Source organism: Brassica napus, chromosome C5, assembly GCF_020379485.1.
Source record: "Brassica napus cultivar Da-Ae chromosome C5, Da-Ae, whole genome shotgun sequence".
Taxonomy (NCBI): domain Eukaryota; kingdom Viridiplantae; phylum Streptophyta; class Magnoliopsida; order Brassicales; family Brassicaceae; genus Brassica; species Brassica napus.
The window spans coordinates 47,451,803-47,476,086 of NC_063448.1; the positions used below are offsets into that span (position 1 = coordinate 47,451,803).

The window sequence follows — 24,284 nt, forward strand, 5'->3', positions numbered from 1 at the left end:
ACTACTATACTATATTAAAGTTTCATACAGAAGCATGGGGATATGCGTCTTATGGACAGTGGATAAGAGAACAGACCACGCATTATGGGATCTTCCCCGGTTCCTTATTGTTATCATATTTTAAATGTTTCTTCTTCTTTTTTTGTCAAGTTGTTTACTGGATTTATGCATTTAATTATTTCTTTAATACTTTGCTTCTTTCACTAGATAATTAGCGATATTTGAGGCAGAAAAAGATAAGATTGCGTGTGTTTTACTCCAATAAATCTCCGAAAGCCTAGATCCCTTTTTACTGCTTTTTTTTTTCATGTCAAGAAAATTACTGTTTGCTCATTTTTATGGTCCCTTTTTACTTCAGCTTTTGGGGTTTACGAGTAAAAGTGGAGTCACTCTCTTGCTCTCCTTTTTTTGTAGTTTTGTTTAATAATCGACTCTATTAATAATAGATCCCTTTCAGAATCTAGAGAGAGAACAAATTGAAAAAAAAGGTGTGTGTATGAGAGAGAACCCACCAAAGCGTGCACGAGAGAGAGAAAGAAGAGCACCACTTGTATAAAACCCACCACTTGTCTTACCATATCTTCATTACATCTCTCTCTCTCTCTCGCTCTCGGTTTTGTGAGACTGTTTCTATCTTAGGGTTTTCTTAGGTATTTTTCATTTAAAAGGTCTCGTAGTGTTTGGTGAAGAATCTCTGTCATACGTCTCCCCTTGTAAGCAAAGTTTTATAAGCGAGATAAGGACTCTTCTTGCGTTGTAACCCAAAAAAAAACAATGGAAGGTTGTCCAAGAAGCAGAGAAACATGTCCTAAGCTCCTTGATTTGATTCCTCAAGAAAGAAAATGGTACCATAATGAAGAGAAGAACAACTCAGATCAAGAAAAGAAACTTGAGCTAAGGCTTGCACCACCCGGTGGGGATGAAGAAGATCTTTCAGCTATGAAGAAGACGAACTTAGATACAAGAAACAACATCAAGAAGGAAGCTGAAGACAAACCTATCTTCAATCTCAGTGGAAACCATTTCTCTCCTTCCAACAAAACCACTTATGCTCCTCCTCACATCTCTCATAAAAGGTATCTCCTTTTCTTTCCTACACTGTTAAAACTTTTCTTACTTTGACAGAGCATATTCTCTAGACACTAGGGACCCATCACCTGAATTCCCTGTTTTTTTTTTTCTTTCTTTTTTACCCTCACATGTTAAAATTTACAATATTTACTGTCTGCTTTGCTCTGTTTTGCTCTGTTTCTTGGTATGGTGTTAACATATATTTGTTTTTAATGTATGGTAAAAAGGACTGCTCCTGGTCCAGTGGTGGGATGGCCTCCGGTTCGTTCGTTCAGAAAGAATCTAGCGAGCTCAAGCTCTTCAAAGCTCGGAAACGATCAAATCAACAAGAGTGGTGAGGGAGAGAAGCAAGTCGAACCTAAGAGGGATGGAATGTTTGTAAAGATCAACATGGATAGTGTTCCAATAGGTAGAAAAGTCGATCTCAATGCTTACAGTACCTACGAACAGCTCTCTTTTGCCGTTGACAAACTCTTCAGAGGTCTACTCGCAGGTTAAAATTCAGTGTGTTTTGTTTTATTAGTATTCTTTAGAGAATGATTCTCGTTTTATTGAGTGTGTTTTGTTTATGTTGTTTGTTTTAGCTCAAAGAGATGCCTCTGGTGGTGAAGGAGAGGAGAAACCGATCATTGGTTTATTGAATGGTAAAGGAGAATTTACTTTAACGTATGAAGACAATGAAGGAGACAAGATGCTTGTTGGGGATGTTCCTTGGCAGTAAGAATCTTTTCTCCTTTTTTTCTCTGAATCTGATTCAGTGTTTTGCAGAATCATATTCTTAAATCATATAAAAACAAAAAGTATACAGTATTACTTTTTGTTAGTGTTATTTTCTTTCTCAAATGGATTATTCTTTATGGAAAGAATGGATATTAACTAGTCTTATACATGTGCTTTAAACATAGAATGTTCGTTTCATCTGTGAAGAGACTGCGTGTGATTAAAAGCTCTGAGATTTCATCTGCCTTGAAATGTAAGCTTCTATGTTCGTATGTGTTAGCTTTATGTTAATATGTTTTATAGTCATAACTAGAATAGTTCTCATCTGTATTTGCAGTTGGATGCAGTAAGCAAGAGAAAATGAGGAACTGAAGTGGCTTTCAGGAACTTCTGTCTGCGTCGAAGGGTCTCACAGTTTTTTAATTTGTACATCAGGTTTTTGTTATATATAAAAGATGATCATTGGCTTTGTTCAGAGAGACATTTGATCTGATCTTGATATAATCTTCCCATGTCTTTAAGACACTCAACTATATGAGATTATAGAAGCGATGTGTATGTAAAAGGCATTTAATTTAAGAAATGCTTTTAGGAAGATACTTCGAACATAATGATCATATCATGTCTACATAGCTCCTTTAATAATGTAAAAGGCTGAGAATAAAATTCCATTATTTATCTTCTGTTTTTTTTTTTAATCTGAGTCTGTACATAAGATTAAAAGTTGAAAACTCAAAAAAAGAATTTTCAGAATGATCAGTCTATATCGATAATTTTGTTGGCTACCATATATTTTGTTATACACTGTATTGCATTATCTATCACCATTCGGCCGTGTCTCGGTGGACCGACTGAAACATCACAATTAGCAAAGGGAAATTGTTTAATTTAGCATATTGTTTTCGTTTAACTATTTTACAGAACGTTTAAGTAAAAAACTGGCCGACGTAGGAATCATCTCAAATTAAGTACAGCTTCGATTTCGAGATAGAACTTTGAGCACAACCAAGTTACTTATAACAGAGTAGTAGAAAACCTTCTAATCTTTTAGTAGCAAAAAGTATTCGAATATCTCGCCGTGTCTATGATGTTTAACTATTAGATACAAGAGTGTCTCACATCGATAGTTAGAAGAGATTTTTAGTAATATATAAGATAGATAAACCACTCTATTTATCACCAATTGGTTTTAGGTTAGAAGCACATCTAACTTAACATAGTATCATAGCCTGATCTATGCAGTCCAACCTGATCTACATCGATTTGGTCCAAAGTTGGCCCATCGATCCTTGCCCGAGCATTCTGAGATTGACGCTCAAAGAACCATCATCTCGAGGGACCGTATTAAAAGATCTTTAGTAATATAAAAAATAGATAAATCACTACATTTATCACCAATTAATTTTAGGTTAAAAGCTCATCTAGCTTAACATTAACCATATGCAGGAGCATGTACACATTGAAACCCACCAAAAACTATCCAAATTAGCAAGAGTTGTTTTCTTCTTTTCATCGGGTTGAGGACCTATATAGAATTTAATTTTCTAATTTAACATACGCAAAATTTAAAGGTCAAGGAGATGACCCCAATTAGAGCAGTCGTTTTCGTGGTTGAGTTAGAATTTGTGGTTGGGGGATTTTGGGGGAAATGAAAACCAAATATGATAGAAACATTGAACTAGAATAGTCATTTTCGTTGAGACATGCCTAACTCAAAGCAATTATGGACTTATTACTCTATTCAAATAAAGGAATTGGTCATTTGATAATATGTCCATGATTGTGATGCTACGAAAAGAAGCGAAGAAATCGAACTTAAAACACATGTTATGTCGTTTTAGAACGCTAAACAAAACAGAAACTCCGGAAGTACTTTTAGAACGTTAAACAAAACAGAAACGAATTAAGGATTATATCGTTTTTAAGGCTTTTAGTGATTTGTGTGAATCAATATTAAAAACCCTAAAACCACCATGTTTACGCATATCTCTAAATACAATACTGATATGATATTTTTATCTTCCTATATATTAATTGAAAAGTCAGTTTAGTGATTTGGACTGACGTGTCGCTCTTAGAAGAGCTCTACAATTAATTGTTATAATTTGATTTGTTGATGATTTTTCATTTTTCATTTATTTAATTAAAGTTTTTAAAATAAAACTATTCATAGAATTATCTAATCTAATCTATATTTCCAAACATACAATTAAGCTTCTTAAATATAGATGAATTAACATAATTTGTTTATAGAAATAATTAAATATCTAGATTATATTATATAAATTGATAAGATACATATAAATATATATGATACTATAGAAACAATTATAAAAACAGTTTTTATTATGTTTACATTAGTAGTGAATAGAATAGATCATAGATTTTAGAAAACTAATTAATCTAAACTTAATAATATTAATTAAATTCACTCATTCACTATATATATAGTATAAAAATGTCTCAAATGAATGCAAAACAGTCAAATATATAATTCTAAAAAATTCTAGTCATTTTCCAATGACAATGTGATATCATATATGCGTTATCACTGTTAGAAATGATTAAAATATTTTTATATTTTAAAACATAAAAATTATATGGTAAGTTATTTAAACGTATATTAATCAAGAAAAAGTTTATTTAATTCATCTATTAATATAAAAACAGTTTATTTCATATAATATTGGATCTTACATTAATATTAAGTATATATGTCTAAAATAACGACATTTGGTTATTTAAAAGTTGAAATATTATTTTTTCTTATTAGTTAATCAGATTTAATTAATATAGCTATGTTTTAATTTAATTTAAAATAAATTAAAACAATAATTTTAAAAGATATGTAAACTATGATTAGTTTTAATTAAAAACATTTGGTTGAATGAGTTAATGTTTGATAAAATAGTGTGAGGATCAGAGATAATTTAAGGAAAAATTTGTTTGCTTAACCCATTTAAGTTTTATGTTTAACATTAAATTAAAAAATGAGTGAGAAAGTGTGATTTGGAAAAAAATATGAGAAAAATTTCTTAAACTACAATTTTCCTAATAAATGTTTTTATGTTTACCTTAACCAAATTTATCATTAGTTTTAAAGAGATAAATCCTACTATATAATAATTGAGAAACCACTTAATTGGCTTTTGATTATGTGTCGTTAAGGGACTGACTGGTTTTCCTGCTATCACCCGCAAACGCAGATTTTGCGGTTGGTAGCGGTTGACAGCGTTTCGAAACAATCATACAAACCGCTACAAATCGCTTCAAACCGTTCCGAATCTCTTAAAATCAAAAGTTGGTTCCAGCTAGCGTTTGCGGTTGCGGAAGGATAATTTTTTTTCTTTTAAAAAAAACATATAAATACAAAAATAAAATATTCAATAAAAATTTAAAATTGGAATTATAAAAATACTAAAATATATCTATTATATTTTAATTACTATTATAATATTTTAAAATAAAAATATTTTCTATAATTAAAAAAAAAATAAAACTATAACTTTCTAAATATAATTTTCATATTTATTATAATATTATGATTTTTGATATTTTATAATTAAATAAAATGTAATTATTGTTAATTTATTATTTAACCGCTACCGTATCTGGTAGTTAACCAGTTATAAGTATCCCACAAACGCATCAATTCTAAGCGCAGAACCAGTCGTACAAATCTCTTAAAACCGCTAGAAACCGTAACCACTCGCATCCGCAAACTCCCGCAACCGCAATCACTGCATTTGAACCAGTCATACCCTAATAGGTTAAGTTTTAAAAAATAATTATAATTTGATTGGTTGTTAACATTTATTAGTTATTATTTTAATCATATCTAAAAATAAAAAAGTAACTCTAGAACTAATTAATACAAATTACCAAATAACACAAATGATATTACAAATAATGAGTTATTGTAGAATTAGAGAAAGAATGTAAATGTTTTATCAATTTCTTTATTTTTATGAGTTAGTTATATATAATTGAACAAAATACTTTAGCATTTTTTATAGAAATATATTTAATGGTTATATATAATGTTTATTCGGCGAAAAATGCGGATCTTAACCATGTAGAGTGGTAACTAAGACCAATCATGTGTATATGGTAATGAAGTATTGGCTTATGACTCCCGATTTTTTTTGTAATTACATTATATAGGCTCTCAAATTTGCAAAAAAATAAATTATATAAACTCTTATTAAATGGTCTATAGTCTCCAGATTTTAGATTGTTGATAATAGTAGTCAAATAATTGGTTCAGTACTATTGGTTTAGTTTCATCACTGAATCTCTTTAATGTGTGTGTGTGTGTGTCGACAGGCATGTAATGAGTATCGTTTTGGAGTTTCTTTGTCAGACTGTGTGCCGTTTCACTTTTAAATGGTCGGCACACTCACCAAACCAACCACACACTCATTTAAATTTTTTTTTTTTTTTTTTTTTGAACACACACTCATTTAAATTTTTTAAACCAAATCTTTAGTAATCATTCGCTCGACAAAAATTATAGTTCTCTCAAAATTACTCTTATTTTTATAAATGATGAATAAAATCGGTATTTAAGTCTTTTGGTTTTGGGCCTAAAAATATACCTAAATTGATCTATAAATAATGGACCTATATATATTTAAAAGATATACTAACTTTAAATTTAATATAAGTATAAATATATTATGAACTCTAAATAAATTAACAAACATGAAAATATCATTTTCTTAAATATATGTATCAATATTCAAAATAGATCATTTGAATATTATACAGATTGTCAATACAAACCAAATCATATATCCTACACCATATATCATATACATATTTGAATATCATTTTTCATGTATAATGTCATTTTATACATAATATTGATATGACAATTACGAGTGTTCAAGAATATTTTTAAAATTATATTAAAATAAAAATTTTAAATATAAAATAAAAACACAAACTTATAATAGGTTATTAATAACGAAAATAAACTAATATTGTCATATCAATAAGTTTTTTTATATTATCATTTTTTTATTTGGATAATATAATAAAATTTCATCAAATTCTAAGGAATCACTAATTTATGTAATATTAAAAAATATATGAGTAATTTAATAAAAAAATTTAAAAACATACTATCAAATATTTTGTGTTTTATCGGATCAATGGTATCAGATTGAAGGTTAATAGTGAGTTACTTCAATTAGGCTATGTGTTAGCTTATCTTAATACATTAATCTTTCTGCAATACTAAATGACATTTTTAACAAACTATAGAATACTGAATTCAACTATAATATTTTCTTTTATTTTAAATATATTAAAATTATGATTAAGTTTCTTATTTTCATTTACATTGGTTGTTGTTTTAGATATGTAGATATATTTTGAGGAAGATTATATATAAATTAAGATATATTGTGCTTAGAATGAAATATAAAATAAACTAAAGTGTCTGATTCCAAATTACGTAAATTAATATAACGATAATGTTCTACAGTCTCATGAATATATATAAATTTACAAAAAAAATTAAATTATAACAGTTGGTTAATATTTTCTTTTCATTTGTTAATATGTTTTGAGTCATCCTAAAATTTTGCGTTATCATTTTAATATGTTTTGAGTCATCCTAATATATTAGCTCTAGTCATCCTAATATATTATCATTTTTTTATTTAGATAATATAATAAAATTTCATCAAATTCTAAGGAATCACTAATTTATATAATATTAAAAAATATATGAGTAATTTAATCAATTTTTTTTAAAAAATACTATCAAATATTTTGTGTTTTATCGGATCAATGGTATCAGATTGAAGGTTAATAGTGAGTTTTTGGGTTTTTACCGGGTTATATCGGATTTTTAATTAGCGATTTTTTCATTAAATATGAACTGGATTATATACAATGTATCGGGTCTATAGGTTAAACCATGAATCTAGGTCGGATATGAAAACAAATCTTAAAACTCAAACATTATTATAGAACAACTACCATATTTCGAACAAATACCATATTTTGTAAAGAAAAAAAACAAATGATAAAAACCTAAAAACTAAATTGTTATGGTTCGAAACAAAAATAATGGTAGTTTGTAAATCTTTCGATCAATAAATGAAAAAAACAAACCCGCGCTTAAATTACCTGAATCTTTTTTTTTTTTTTTGGCATCAATGAATAGTCTCTTCTGTGATTCTCTTAGTCAAAAATTAAAATCTATAAGGGGAAAGTTGAACCACTAGGCAAGTTGGTAGCATATAGAAAATCATTATTTTACAATGTTTATAAAATATTAATGCATCTCCTATCTGTAACACCTAAAACGCTGCATATACAATGGAAACTTTTTTTTTTTTTTTTTGAAAAAGTGCAACGGAAACTTTCTCCGACATAATCTTTAAACATAGAGAACACTAACGAATATATTTTGAAAGACAGTAGGAAGATTTGACCCACATTTGAGAAAAGCGGTAAAAGATTTCTTCGATGTATTTCATCTACAATAATGCAACATCTTTTTTGCACCATCTCTCTGACTATAAGCGCAACAAACGTTTCAATATACATCATGATCCCAATTAATTATTAACTTTGTCGTCGATATTGGTCAGATGGATTGATGTATAAAATTTGGCATTATATAGTTTTGATTTTTTTCTCGCGATTATATAATATTAGTTAGTTAAAACAACATGAAACAAGAGAGTATTAATTTTAGCAAAAAAAAAACAAGAGAGTATTAAGAATGGGAACTCAAAGGCAGTGATCATGGGTTTTGTGACTAGGAGACAAGATTCTCCAATATATAAAGAATTCACCAAGTGGAGGCGCCCATAACTGTTGAATATGTATTATTTGTTTCTCATTAATAATGAAACTGAAGGTTGAATCCTTACCAGTGTCTATCCCACTTAACTAGCTACCCCTTTATACTATAGTGTCAAATCTTTTTTTTTTCCTTCTAAAAACGTGTATACGAAAAACGCAGCGGAATGATGCAAGTATGTGTGAAAAAAAATCAATGGAAACGACGATTTCTCTGGATAGTAAACAATCCAAATTAGAAAACCTAGAATGTGAATAAAATTGGATAGAATATTATTTATTGCATATGACACGGTCGTTGTATGAAAAGGTTGATATATTTATCTTACATCTTTGGACAATACAAAATCATACAACAGCAAAAAGCCAAAACAAAAAAAACACAGACACGGAGATCAGTCTTCCAACAAGGGAGTATAGACAGTATTTCTTGATTTTACTATTCGAAAATCTTTTGTAATTTTGTTCGATTGGAATATAATTTTTATTAAAATGTGTGAAACATACCACTATTAATATTCATTTTAATTATGTATTAATTTTAAACATCCCAAAAAGAGAACCCGAACATAAATCTCTGGTTGGAAACAGTGATGCTTGAAAATAGATTAAGCTTATCGCTAAAGGCATCCGCATTGGTGGTTTCTCCACCATATTCTCTAGATTAATATAATAGAAAAATTGGAAAAAGAAGACAGAGAGTCTACAAATATTGCTAATCGTTTCTTTACAAAGAGATGAACAAACAAAGTTGAAGAGACTTCATTCCACATGTAAAGTTTTTAACGGTTTTGAGATTAAAAATCAAATAAAAGTAATGAGTAATTAACTGTTAATATTTTGTAATTTTAAAGAAAAACAAAAATATAATGGAAGATACCACTGCAGATACTAGGAAAGAAAAACAAAAATATAATGGAAGGGAAAAAAATCTAAAGCTCAGAGAAACCCGAAAGATTCCCATCCTTGCTTTGCTCGAGATCCACGGCCAACGACGGCCATTTACCACTATTAATGCTATAATCAATAAGACAATGAGAAGTGTTCTTCTTGACACTCACGAGTCAAATGAAACAAATCAGAAACATATATATTTTCTTTGTTTCTAGAAGTGAATATATTAAAAGAACTTCGATATTGGCCTAAACTAAACCCTAATGTGTAAATACGTAAACTGCAAAAATTATACGGAGAAAGAGAGTAAAAGATAACTCTTTCGCGTTGTGATGGACCTATCGGATTGCTTGTGTGTGCTCATATTGTATACGTCTAATCATTGAGTTATATGAAAAATGGTCTCCAAGCAATCGAGTGCTTCTAGAAACATCATTTGGCATATTATAGGTTAAGACGTATTCCCTTCATCAGTTAAAACATTAATAATTTTTCTCTATGCTCCTTCTTTATGTATCTGTATATATATTTATAAGTAGAAATATGGTTAACGATGGATAGTGTTGTAAATCTAAGCGATCAAGAGCTAGGGAAGTTTATGAGCAAAACCTATGCCTTCTTGTTGTTGTTTCTTTAGAACGAAGCAAGAGACAAAGTGAATGTATTGGATTTGGTAAGGAAGAGGAAGAAGCAGCAGAAGCAGAGGTTCTTGAAAGATGGCCTGAAAAAGATAACTTAAAAGAGTGCCAATGTCATAAAAGGGGTCCTATGGCACACAGGGTTAAGTCAGGCAAAAGAAAGAAATTAAAACAAAAGGTAAATATTTATATATAAAGTAAATTTTCAAGTATTTTCTTGTTAACTAGGATGTTGATATAGAGAGGTTCTTGTAAAGTATATATTGGCATAAATATGGAGCTTGAAGCTCACGTCTATTAATATGAATTTGCAACATTAATGTTCAGAACGATCCAATTCAACCCATGTTGTAATGCAGTGTTTCAGACAAGGGTATTGGTTAGTTGTTCATTATTACCTCTGCTGGTAACTTGGATTGATTTATCATGCATGTTCGACTTTGAACGTGTGTATTTTAAAGAAATTGTTGATTAACAAAAAAAAGTTGTTTACAACTAGCAAAAACAATGAAACAAGATTTTGTAAAGAAATAAAAAAGATCGGATGCTAGATTAGGTGAATGTTATTGAGCTGAACAACGTATAGCGAAGAAGTTGTTCCAATATGCAATTTCGAATAGATTTGTCAGTGATGCGAGTGAGAAGAGAAGATTGAATTTATATTGCGTTCATTTAGAGATGATAGATGACTGATTTCAAATGTTGGTTTCTAACGATCACTCAACTGCAAAAAAAAACTACAAAATTTAAAAGTCACATTATCTAATGATGGTAGTTACAGTTTGGAGGAGGTACGAGCTTCGTTCCAAAGCCTGATCATGGTACTTAGAAAAGAAAAAAAGATATAGGAAAACCTAAACTAACGTCTTGTATATAAAATGAAGCATATTCGCATCGTCGAGTCGGTTTGCACAAAAAAAAAAAGCTCTGAGAGACTGAGACACAATCCAGAAAAAAGAGCTCGAACCAGTTAGGAACTTACTTATTTTTCCTTTTACCGCATCCCAATGAAGGAAATTAACATGATTATGTAATGTGTGAAACTAATGGTAAACGCACTCAAACATTTCTAATTTAAATATATCATGTAAGTAGGTCCGTCCCATCAGATGGGACTCATCTATCAAAAAAACGTTTTGTTGGGCTTTGGTTGGACAACCTAAGAGTAGCTCCAACGGTAGTGTTTAAGGGAGTTCTTAGATAAAAAAAATAAATCAAATAAATTATGATAATAGGAGAGAGAAGGAGCAAGTATCTTGTGGAGCAGAGATTAAGAACCGATCAAACCATTTATTTGCCAGCTGTTTTAGTATAATTGGTTTAAGTATTTAAGAAACATTAACTTTTAATCACATAAATAATCTGCATAAAAAAATTAAAATAAACATAGTGATATCCTCTTTTTAAGACACTTATGATATTTATTTAGTTGCCCTAATGGCTTAAGCATGGAGGTTCACCCTTGCTCACCGATAATGGTTCTAGTAATGCTTATGATATTTATTTAGTTCATTTATTTTGTACTTCAGGAATTAGGAAGGATGAAACTGTGACATTTAAGAAAATATCGGTGGGGCATTCGCACAACCTAGTACGCAAGGTGAATATCCCAATATGTTATTATCCTCGTGATCTAAATATCAATTATATTGCAATTTTCACAACATAAAAGTAGTATTTATTATTCTAGTTTTATATAATTTTTAATATATTGCTCATCATAATAGTTTTAAAAATATTTTAAAATATGAGTAGTTAAATTATTTATTGTTTCACAGACTAAATTGTTTCCAATATCCTTTTTCACAAATTGTCATGAACTAAAACGATATATATATGTATATATATTTCCTATTTCTCGACATATATTCTGTCAAATTTGAAATCGTGTAAAATGACACATATGCAGCATGATTACAAAACATTATATTATATATTTTAAAAATTATCATTGATCAAATACAACATATACAAGAGATATATATTAACAAAAAGTTATGATGTTTGCAAATAACAACTCTTATATGTATATACTGATTAACAAATCGTCAAAGCATGGTATATCGTCCACCAACTAAACTCCCGAAAGAGTTATTTGAAAATATCAAGTCTAAATATCACCTATTTGGATCCAACTTAAAAATGGTCTTGTCACAAATCTAGCTCTTCACTTTTGCAGCCATGCATTGTTTATTTTGGATGAAAAAGAATCTCTTGATTTTTTTTTTTTATGTTTGTCCCGTTAATTGAAGTTATTGATCAGTTTCCCATCTCAACTGTCTTCTCGTCAAAGATTTGGTAATCTCAGGTTCGGTTTCCTTGTTCCTTGATGAATCCATTTCGACATTAATGTGCGGTGCAATTACTTGTCGATGAGAAACATAATGCTTTCAACTTCCGATCCAGATTAACCAAGTTGCGTGGTGAAGAAGATGTCAGATCCTAAGTTGTTTCAGCGACTTGTCTACGAAGTCTTTCGGACTCTAAACACATGCTCATAATTACCAATTTTATTTGATTGGATCTGTAATTGCCTTGTAATTTCTCATTTATGGGTCTTTTAAATGGAAAATCAATTAGTATAAAAAAGTTATTGATCAGTTTTTTATGAATGTACGCATTCCGCTACCGTGAAACTCCCATAACGACTCTTTTTTTTTTTTTTTTTGGAACACTCCCATAACGACTCTAGATTCTAGAATCTATACCCAAAACCAAATAAACCACATTAAGAGTACAAAGAAGAACGTTAAAACGACACTATTTCACAGTTAGAGCTTCAGATATTTTGGGTTACGTTTTAGTAAAACTTAAAATCCTGCAATTACATATATATAATACTATAACATACACATAAATATAAATGTACTTTTAGATATTTTCAGTAGGGGTGGGCACTTCGGTTATTTTCTCGGTTCGGTTCGGGTTGGTCAGTTTGGTTCTAATATTTTTCCAACTGAAGTAAACCATAATTAGTTTGGTTCGGTTTGTGTTCAGTTCGGTTTATATTCGGTTCGGTTTATTTTTTGGATCGATTTACTTTATTGTTGTATAAGTATATCGTAACAAATTTTTAGAACTTGATATTAAAAATCTCACCTGAATTTATTAGAATTGACATCACAAAAAAGATCTGGATGTAAGAAAAATATGCAGGAGACATAGAGGAAAGAGACGCTAGAAAATAATTTTTGTTTTCAATAAAATTTGCTTTAGGTTTTAGGTTTTAGGTTTACATATATATAAGAATTGAGAAATATATATTTTTCTATGTTTTTTAAGTTAAATATTTTGATGATTACATATTAGGTTAGAAGAATATACGTTAATGAATAGAAAATGGAAAATATGTGGTGTATTATTAGAATTTTAGTATATTGGTATTACTAATATTTTTAATTTAAATAATTACAAAACACATCGGTTTTTGATTCGGTTTAGAACTGAACCGAACCATTCGGATTGGGAAAATCTTCAACCGAATGGTTTGAAATAGACTTTGGTTCGGTTTGAATCAATTTTGGTTCGGTTGGTTCGGTTTGACTCGGTTCAGTTCGGTTTTTTTGAGGTAGATATCCTCAAGGGGGTTCCTTAATTTCATTCACGAGGTAGACAAACCTAATGCGACTACCTTCTTTGATTGGTAACATAAACTCATCATTGTCATAAAGTTTCAACTTTTTGTAAGCCACACTTCATCGTAATCCTTAGCCATAATAATGTAAATGTCTTGGTCAACGATCGTCAACCACGACTATATTTACAGATTGGTTTTGAATTACTATCAATAAATATTTTGGAACTACAAATCGTCAAATCATAAACTCTTATACCAGACTTGATTTAGCAACAAGTCAATAGTATGATTCTATAATCAATGCAATTAGCTTAAATGCATGCTTCATACAAAATATTTTACCCGATATCTGAACACGTATCCGAATCCAACCTGAAATCTGAACAGAAATAGTAAAATATCCGAATGGGTATTAAATTAGGAGAGATTGGATATCTGAACCCGAACAGGTAATATCCAAATCCAAATGAATGTCCGAAAATAACCGAACATATAAATACTTGACTATATATTTCTAGTTTACTTCTCTAATTTTATTCAAAATATTATATTGATGTTGCACATGACTCAAAATCATATAATATATATATAATTATGGACAAAATCATTTGATACTCACTTAAAATACATATCAAATTCTTGTTTAACAAAAGTTACATCCAAAATTTTAAAATAACACATAAATTAGTGTCTTTCTATTTTTAAATTTTATGTTTAAACCTATTAATAGTTTAATCTATTAAAAATTAGAAAACCAGTCAAGTTAAAAGTATATATTTTAATTACAAAAAACTTAAAAATGAAGAAATTGCTTTTTTCTTTTCAAAATCTAAATATCTGAACCCGATCCGAAATAATTGAACCCGAACTTAAAATATTCGAACCCGACCCGAAATGTAAAAATACCAAACATGTTTTATATCTGTATACCGAAATACCCGAAAATCTAAAATACCCGATCCAAACCCGAACGGGTATCCGAACGCCAACCTGATTGATTAGGTTATGTTTCAAAATTCATTAGATCTTTTAACTTGAGTAAAAGGAGTATATTTTAGTAGGCATTTAAAAATAAATGCCTAAATGGGATTATGGGTTCAGGAAGGGAAAATGGTAATTAAATTAACTAAAAATGGGAATTACGAGAAGGGTATCTCTAAAATCGAGTAAGAACACAATGCTCCATAAATTAACTAGTATGGCAAAATGTTGAAGGCAGACACACCACTTTTGAATCTTTGAAGGTGTGTTTATTTTCAGTTTTAATTTAAAAAATAATATAAAATCATACTTTCCTCTGTTCGTCTTCATCGTTTCTCTTAGAGCTGGGACTTCGGATATTCGGTTCGGGTTCGGATAAGATCCGATCGGGTCCGGGTTTTTCGGATAAATGAATTCTATACCCAATGGGTACTTAGTAAATTTCGGTTCGGGTTTCGGATCGGGTACTACCGGTTTCGGGTCGGTTCCGGGTACCCACTTCTTATGTGAATTATATAAATATTTACAAAATAAAATAATTATATACCAGTTTTTTATTTATTTATTTTATTTTAAAAAAAAAAAGTTAATAGAAATCGTATATATATTAGTAATATGTATTAAATACAACGAAGTTGAACTAGTCTAGTGGTATTGCAGTTGTTGCTTTGCCTATCCAACCCGGGTTCAACCCTCGAAAGATACAAATCTATGTTTTTTAAGCATAGAATTCGGGTTAAACGGGTACCCGTTCGGTTTCGGGTAAAAACCGGAACCGAACCGATATCCATGGATAATTAACACTAATACCCATCAGATAAATTGCCTAGAACCGAAACCGAACCGAACCGGTCCATTTCGGATCGGTTCCGGTTCGGGTATTCGGTTATGGATAAAAATCCCAGGCCTAGTTTCTCTGCAGATCCGTGGTCCGTTGTGTTTGATTTTCTGTATTTCTTTCTGTTTTTGCTCATTTTAAATAATTCAAATAAATCGATTAGTAAAAATAATTAGAGCGCTCCATCTTTTGTCTCCCCATGACATCATTTGTCTTGTAATTCAGTTCTTCACGAGGTTGTGTCAGATTATTTTCTTTATTACTTATATAGTAGTATCATATTTCTTTTTTTCTATCCTTTTCAAACAAAAATTATTCACTGCCCACACTGTGTAAAAATATTATTAAATCCATATTTTTTTAATGCTCTTTATGGGTAGTTTTCGATGACATAAAAAAAGATCGTTTTAAAATTTCTGAGTAATTTTGTAAAAATTAAAAAATTATGGGTAGCTAAAAAAAAAACAAAAAATCCTGAGTAATGATTCCTACTTTTCGCGTTTTCAGAAAGGATGATTACAGTTGTTGTCTGCTCATTGAAACTGAGTTCAAGGTATTGTCAAATGAAGTAACAGTTTGTCTTACAACAACAAACTAGAAAAATAAAATTTTCTTCTACTTTTCTGGTCCAGAGTATTTATTTCTTACCAACCAATAAATTTAAAGGTAAGACATTATATATTTGATTAAGTTTTACTCTTCTATTTCCGAAAGTAAAATTTTTTAGAGTATGTACAATTATTAAGAATTTAATAAATATTTATAATTTAATTTATTTTTTATTTTATTATACACTTTCCAATAACTTTACATCAATAAAATTTAATCAATTCAAATATTTTCAATTAATGTTTTTCAAAAATATATAAAAAATACTTTAACAATATAGAAAATCTATCTTTGTGGAACAAAAAAAAATCTAAAAAATCTTACTTTTTGGAACGGATGGAGTAATACTTTGTTAATGTTTTGAATCAAAATAAGTTAACTTATATCCAAAGCTAGATCGTATTATATAGTAATAAATAAACAAAAGGTTAGCTAGCTCTTTACCGATCGGTGCATTTTAAAACAAAAATTCTCCATAACAAATGTACAGAAATAGTTATTTTTAGTTAACCAATTTGTCATTGCTCGAGTTTAAATTCAAATAATACATATATATAAGAATGTGAACCTGATCTTTATATTTTCAAGAATCTATTTCCATCGCTCCCCCTCTCTCTCACTGAAGTTCTTATCTCCTCTTTTGTTTAAAGGGGTTCTTTCACTAAACATATCATACTTGTGTCTTCAGTTTCAGTGCCATAACTTTTGTTTTCCTCTCCATTTCTTGCATACGAAAAGTTCGTCTTGGTATTTGTGATTTGTCATCTCTGATTATTTCTTCTCTTTAAAGCGTGGAGGAGACATCTTTGACCGTTCTTGAAAACTTGAACTGAAGCAAAGATGGGTAGAGCAGCGAGATGGTTCAAGGGCATTTTCGGTATGAAGAAGAGCAAAGAGAAAGAGTACCGAGTTTCCGGCGACGGAGGAGGAGAAGCCGGTGAGTCTCTCATCCACCGGAAAGTTCTCCAAGCAGACAACCTCTGGCTCAGAACATACTTGGCGGAAACAGACAAAGAACAGAACAAACACGCCATTGCGGTTGCTGCCGCCACTGCCGCAGCCGCAGACGCAGCAGTTGCAGCGGCTCAAGCTGCCGTCGCGGTGGTCAGGCTAACAAGTAACGCGAAAACCGGAGGATATTCCGGTGGGAACGTAGTTTACGGGATCACAATGGAGCGGTGGGCCGCTGTGAAGATTCAAAGTGTCTTCAAGGGCTATTTGGTAAATTCTTAAATATCTCCAAAACCTTTTGCCATGTGGCTAACGTTCTAGATTCGGATTTGTAAAGTAAAGCATGTCTGTACATTGCTTGCTTCTTACACATCTTCCTTAATGAAACAGTACACGTCTGTGCTAGTTACAATATTATTATGTTTTTTTTCTCAATTTTTTTAATATTAATTTGAATCTTTTTCTAGGCGAGGAAAGCGTTAAGAGCTTTGAAAGGTCTAGTGAAGCTACAAGCTCTAGTGAGAGGATACTTAGTTCGCAAACGCGCAGCCGAAACGCTTCATAGCATGCAAGCTCTCATCAGAGCACAAACGAACGCTCGGTCTCAACGCATAAACCGTAACCACATGTTCCACCCTCGACATTCTCTTGTAAGAAGAACCATATATTTATTATTTCTCTGTCCTAGCAGTAATCTCTATGGTCTAAACTTATGTTTTTGATATATTATAGGAGAGGTTTGATGATTCAAGAAGCGAGATCCATAGCAAGAGAATGTCAATCTCTGTCGAGAAACATATCAACAACAACATTTATGATGAGACCAGTCCCAAGATTGTTGAGATTGACACTTACAAGACTAAGTCAAGATCGAGGAGAATGAATGTTGCTGTATCCGAATGTGGAGATGAAGATTTCGAATGGAGTTTTCGTGGAGAGAAATGTAAATTTCCCACAGCTCAAAACACGCCAAGATTCTCTTCATCGGCGGCAATGAATAATAATTATTACTACACACCGCCTTCGCCGGCAAAAAGCGTTTGCAGAGACGCTTGTTATAAGCCGAGTTATCCTGGTTTGATGACACCTAGCTATATGGCTAATACGCTGTCGTTTAGAGCGAAGGCACGTTCGCATAGTGCGCCGAGACAGCGTCCTGATAGGAAGAGGTTGTCGCTTGATGAGATTATGGCGGCTAGGAGTAGCGTTAGCGGCGTGAGGATGGTACAACCGCAACCGCCGTTACTGTAACAGCAACAAGAGAAACGTTCTTCTTGTAATTATGATCGTCAGTTTCCTCAAGAACCGGCTGGTTTTAGATTCTATAATTAGAAAGAAACGTTTCTATTTTTCGTCCTTGAGAAGAGTACGTCATAGATTTGACTTTTCGTCAAGGACTACTACTTTGGGTCTTTTATTTTCCCCCTTTATCTTCGGGCTCTTATTTTGTAAATGTTTGGTTTGGAAAAAATGTTAAAATTTGTTTCTAAATTTCAAAAAGTCACTTTGACCACTCCAAGCGAGTTTTTAAATTGTCAAATTTGCTTATAGATGTTTTCTCTAATGATGTTTCTAGTTAATTACTACTAGACAATTACTAGTTACCATTACTACACACGACCTCTTTCATGTTGAAATGTGTTTTTTTTATGATGAATTAGTTAAGGTTACATGTTAGAAAAATAAGCTGTTTCAATTCATGTACAACAAACAGTATGAAGTTAAGATATCTTATAAAATATAGTATATTAAAAGGTCTACTGAACTTTTTTTTCTTGGTTAATTGAACTACTTTTTGAGTACTCAAGGTTAATTGAACTTGTGGTTATCTGTTTAGGAGAAATTTGAAATTTCAAAGATAGGAGTGATCGAGAAGATATTATTATCAACTAACTATGATGACGAAATGAGGTTGAAATTTGCAATGAATTCAGTATCCATGTAGCGTCAGACAAGTACGATATGACGTTTGCAACGAAATTTTCAAAATCTTTTGTAATGTTTCTGTATCTAATCATTATTAAAACCACCAGGGAATATGATTGGCGGAGACCGATACGTGTTTACGTCATCATATTCGCTCTTCTGAAACCCCAAAAAGAAAAAAAATATTCTACGGCTTTTAATAAGCTCTGTTTACCATGTCCAAGATAAAGAAGCAGGTAAGAGCTACATTTACCTCGTAATCTGCCAAAAAGATTCCCTAATAGCCTTTTAATTAAAGTTTTATTATGAACCAGATTGTGGATGACTCATAACCAAGAGATTATACCATCGGCGGCCCAAGAAATAGAGAGTCGGCCAGCTTTTCCTTTTCCTTATGTTTTATGTTTTCCTTTTCCTAATTGGATTATGATTTGTACTCTTTCCATTTATCTGTGACGGTGTAATCTCCTATATAAGGAACCTCTATGTTTTGAATAAAGATAGACTTTTCATTACTTTCACAACACGTTATCAACACGATTGATCTCTAAAACCCTAAGGTAAAATATCGATCATAAACCCTAAATCTCTCTCCATTGCTAAAACCCTAATCTCTATCGATCACCTCTCTTTGATCATGACCCTGATCTGTATTCGACCACTGATCTCAACAAGATCGATCTGTGGACTGATCTCTGCAAGTTTCAGTACGCCTCAACTATTCCAGATTGTACGATCAGCCTGTTCCAGTCCGTGATCAAACTGTTCCAGATCTACGAGTTCTTTGACTGCAAGTACCAGCTCGCGTACCAACGATCCCGATCAGCTCAACCTAAGCTAAGTTTTCGATCTCTATCTGAATCTCCATCGATCTCTCTCTCTCTCTATCGATAAACCCTAATCACTTTCGATCTCAACTTGTACCCGATCTCAGCTCGCGGACTGCAAGGAAACAGTTTGGACCAATCCGCGTAAGGTTCCATTTTGTACCAGTCCACGTAAGCTCATTCTCTTGGTGGTCCATTCAACCCATCAAAGGTTTAAGGTATACCTAAACTCTAAGAACCCAGAATCGAATGAACTAATGTTCAAAGTGAAACCCTAAAATCTGTAAATCCTAAATTACGTATGCATGGATTGTTTTATTTGATTGATTGAATGTTTCTTTGAGGTTTAAATCCGTGTGAGTTAGGATTGATAGTTTTTATAACCTGATTGAATGATTTGAGGTTTAATATTGCATGTTAGAATCTGTTATAATATAAACCCTAATTCGAATTGATAAACCCTAAAATAGAATCCGTGTATTGCATAATCCGAACTGAATGTTTTGAGGTTTCATATTATACTAGGTTGATAGTTTCATGATATAATCAACTGTTCTGAGGTTTAAGATTATTTTCTAGAAGCTGATTGATTGATAAAACCCTAATTTCGAATTGAAACCCTAAACCGTAATTTGCGTATTCCTAAAATCAGATTGCTTGATTCCATCTTGCTAATATCAGCTTTGAAACTGATAAATATCAGCCTTGAAACTGATTAATAAAATTGATAGAATCAGTCTTGAAACTAATTGTTTTGGTTTTTCATGATTGAAACCTATTTTTGGATCGAAACCCTAAATTGTGTAATGCTTGAATCCGTTTGATTATTTTTGATTATTGATCCAATTGCTAGTCTTGATAAAATCTAATTGAATATGATTGTTAGTCTAGCTAAATCTCATACCTGAAACTGATTGATTAATTTTTAAACCTTGATTGAATGTTTTAATATTACCATTGCACATATAGAATCTGATTGCTAAGATTGAGTGCATCATATCTACTTGGCCGTGTGCCTAGTTTGCATCATATATCATCCTGACCAACATGTTTATATTATGCACATGATCTGATTATTATCACCTTTGCATGATCTGATTGTTTTAAATTGAGGTTCCATAATTCCACTCCTGTACATATAGAATCAGTATGCTAGGTTTGCATTATAACCATATGGCCGCATGAAAACATATAGAAATTGCTTGTTTGGTCGATACCCTTGCTTGATCAATCTGTGTGACTTATTATGCATCATATATCACTTTGGACGTGTGGCCTTATTGCATTATATCACCTTTGGTCGTGTGGCTTGTTTGCTTATTAGAAATGTATTGACTTGATAACATGTCTTGTTTATGGCGGTATGTTAAATATTTTATGAGATCTAAAATTGATTAATATATGATTTGAGATGTCGAAAATCAACTTGAATTTTGTTGTCCTAAATCTCTCAGGAGATAATTATTTGAAATGGACACTGGATACTGAGTTTATCCTAAAGTCAAGGACTTGGTGAATGAATCACAAAAGGCGATAATGCCAAATAAGAAAGATTGATACAAGACAATATTAATTATTAGCCATCATCTTATTAAGAGTCTCAAAGATTAGTATCTGACTATAGAGAATCCTCTAGACCTTTGGACATAGTTAAAAATCGAGATATGATCACCAAAGAACGGTGTTATTACCAAATGCCCTATTTGATTGGAAGAATCCCAAAATCCAGGACTATAAGTCCATGGATGAGTCTATTGATAGCTGGGAAAAATAATGGATTACTGATGAGAAACAATGATTTGAGACCTCCTGGATTAACCCCATTACCTGATACCAATAAGGCCGCAGAAGAAAAAAAAAAGGTAACCACATCCAGAATGATAGACCACACGGCCATGGCCGTGGAGGGTGGAAAGGACGTGGCCATGGCCACTATAACACATTTGGCCGTGGGAATCACTATGGCAGAGGCCGTGGGTATCAACCCAATTTGAGTCATGGTCAAGGAAGTGGCCGTGGTATATCCGTTAAACCACAAAACTCGACCAAATCAGTGTGCTATAGATGTGGAATGGGGAACCATTGGGCGAAGATATGAAGGACTCCCAAACATTTTTGTGACCTCTATCAAAGAGAGTCTGAAATGGAAGAATCCTGAAACCCACTTGGTCTATAAAGATAGTGAAAATAATTTCGAACATGATCAAGATGATCTTATAGAATATGAGACTTATGATTGCCTAAAAGAATCAAGTTGATCATCTGATTTCGATATCAAACTTGTGTGATTGCTTTGCTTGTATGCTTTCTCTGATTTTTATCTCCTTGAATTTATTTCTATTACATTATCTGCTTAGATTAAATGAATGAATGATTTTTCTATATGAGTACACTGAAAAACACCAATATAAGTACTAAAGCAGGTATCGCCAGTCTGAAAGAAGACTATGGCTAGGCTAATATATTATTGCCTAAGGGTATGCATCTAGAAATCAATGATGCCTTATATTCACCCAACTCTAAGAGCAAGAGCAGCCTATTGAGTTTTAAAGATATAAGAATGACTGGTTTCCATATTGAAACAATGGCCGAAGGAAACAAAAAGTTCCTTTAGATATATGTATAAAATCGCCCAAGGCCATAATAAGTCCTAAAGACTATACCTGCATTCTCTACTGACCTAGACTATGCATAGATCAGTATGATAGAGGCTAAAAGCCTGCAAAAATATACACTTTATGGCACGACCAGATTAGCCATCCTGGTCCAAACATGATGCGAAAGTTGATATTCAAAAGGCACACATTAAAACATAAGAAGAGTTATCCCAAAGAATCTCACGTGTGTAGCATGAACACAAGAGAAACTCATTAGGCCATCAACAGTAAAACGGCTACGAGCCCCTTTTTCATAATAAAGACTATATGTCTAGATAATACTGGTGAATACATGTCCCAAGCGTTTAAATAATTGTGGTATGTCCATTGGGGTAAGTGTGGACAATTCTGTGATACATGTCCATACCAAAAACGGCTTGGCCGAAATCTTTTAAAACTAAAATAGCTGATTGATAGACCATAACTTATGAGGTCAAAACTCCCATTTACAGCTTGGGCCACACGAAATTTGCATGCACCTAAGTTAATACGTATCAGGCCATTTAATGAGCATAGATATCCCCTATCACAATTATTAACGGGTCAAGAGCCAGACATACCCCATCATAAGACATTTGGATGTGCTGTCTATGTACTAATTGCTCCACCACAGAGAACTAAGATGAGACCTCAAAAGGAGGATGGAGATATATGTTGGATATGATTCTCCCACAATACTAAAGTACTTTGAGCCAACTATGTGTTATTATATTTGAGGCCAGGTACACAGATTATTTTAAGACCAGGAGGATAAAAAATAATAAAGCTGGTAAAAGAATGGTAAAAGAAATAGAATGAAATCAACCATCAATGTCTTGGCAAGATCCTCGGACTAAAAAATGTGAAATAGACGTCCAAAGATTATACATTTACAAAGCTAGCTAATCAAATGGCAGACATATTTGCTGACCCGAAAAAGAATGACTAAGTCATATATAAACCAGGTTGTAAAGCACCAACGAATTTGATGTCCAAGAAGAGACACATTCAAGTTGCTACAGAGTCTAGACAACGTATGAAACGTGGTAGACCAATAGGTTCCAAAAGATAAGAATCCTCGGAAACAAAAGAAAGGTGCAGAGAATGATAATCAAAATCCAAATCTGAGGTTACTAAGGAAACCATCCCAGACATGGAGATAAGGCCGGCGGGCTCTAAGGTACAGGTGCCAAACAATGTAGCTTGGGATGCCAAGCTGCAAAGTATTAAAGGTCCTGATAATAATGAATCTCAATCGATTATATAATGTCTGGAACATAATGGAATCAATAAGAAATGTCGACATAAGATGATTTATTTGCATACAAGGTAGCACTTGAATTTATGAATATAAGCGAGGATCATGAACCCACGTCAATATAAGAGTACGCACTCATAGAACATATTGGATTGAATGGAAATGTGGGGTTAAATAGTTTAAAGAAGAAAGACGTATTTGGCCATATGATTAATACGCCATATGATGTTAAAACCAGTGGATATAAATGGGTCTTGTGAGGAATAGAAATCGTGAGATATAAAGCTGACGTTGCACAAGGATTCTCACAAAGACCAGTAATAGATTATGAGGAGACATACTCCCATGTGGTGGATGCAACTACTTTTAGATTTCTCATAAGTCTGGGTATATAAGAGAGAAAATTAGACTTGCAGCAAATTGATGTAGTGACTGCATATTTATATGGTCCACTGGATAATGAAAGTACTAGAGAGTATTGAGCTGAAAGAACAACAAGTTCTCGAGAACAATATTGATAATCATCAAAGTATATG

General features: G+C 31.8%; 2 protein-coding genes across 2 annotated transcripts; both read left to right on the plus strand.

Annotated features, from left to right (window-relative positions):
* Positions 1-472: 472 nt before the first annotated feature.
* Positions 473-2,469, plus strand: LOC106452119 (auxin-responsive protein IAA26). Its single transcript, XM_013894143.3, has 5 exons — positions 473-1,076; positions 1,299-1,564; positions 1,656-1,788; positions 1,977-2,044; positions 2,129-2,469. Exons 1-5 carry the CDS (start codon positions 775-777, stop codon positions 2,161-2,163), a joined length of 804 nt encoding a protein of 267 aa, XP_013749597.1. The 5' UTR covers positions 473-774; the 3' UTR covers positions 2,164-2,469.
* A 14,207-nt stretch (positions 2,470-16,676) lies between these two features.
* Positions 16,677-18,635, plus strand: LOC106454007 (protein IQ-domain 26). The gene is made up of 3 exons (XM_048759119.1): positions 16,677-17,371; positions 17,569-17,751; positions 17,834-18,635. The coding sequence occupies exons 1-3, from the start codon at positions 16,991-16,993 to the stop codon at positions 18,350-18,352; spliced, it is 1,083 nt and encodes a 360-aa protein (XP_048615076.1). The 5' UTR covers positions 16,677-16,990; the 3' UTR covers positions 18,353-18,635.
* The last annotated feature ends 5,649 nt before the right edge of the window (positions 18,636-24,284 follow it).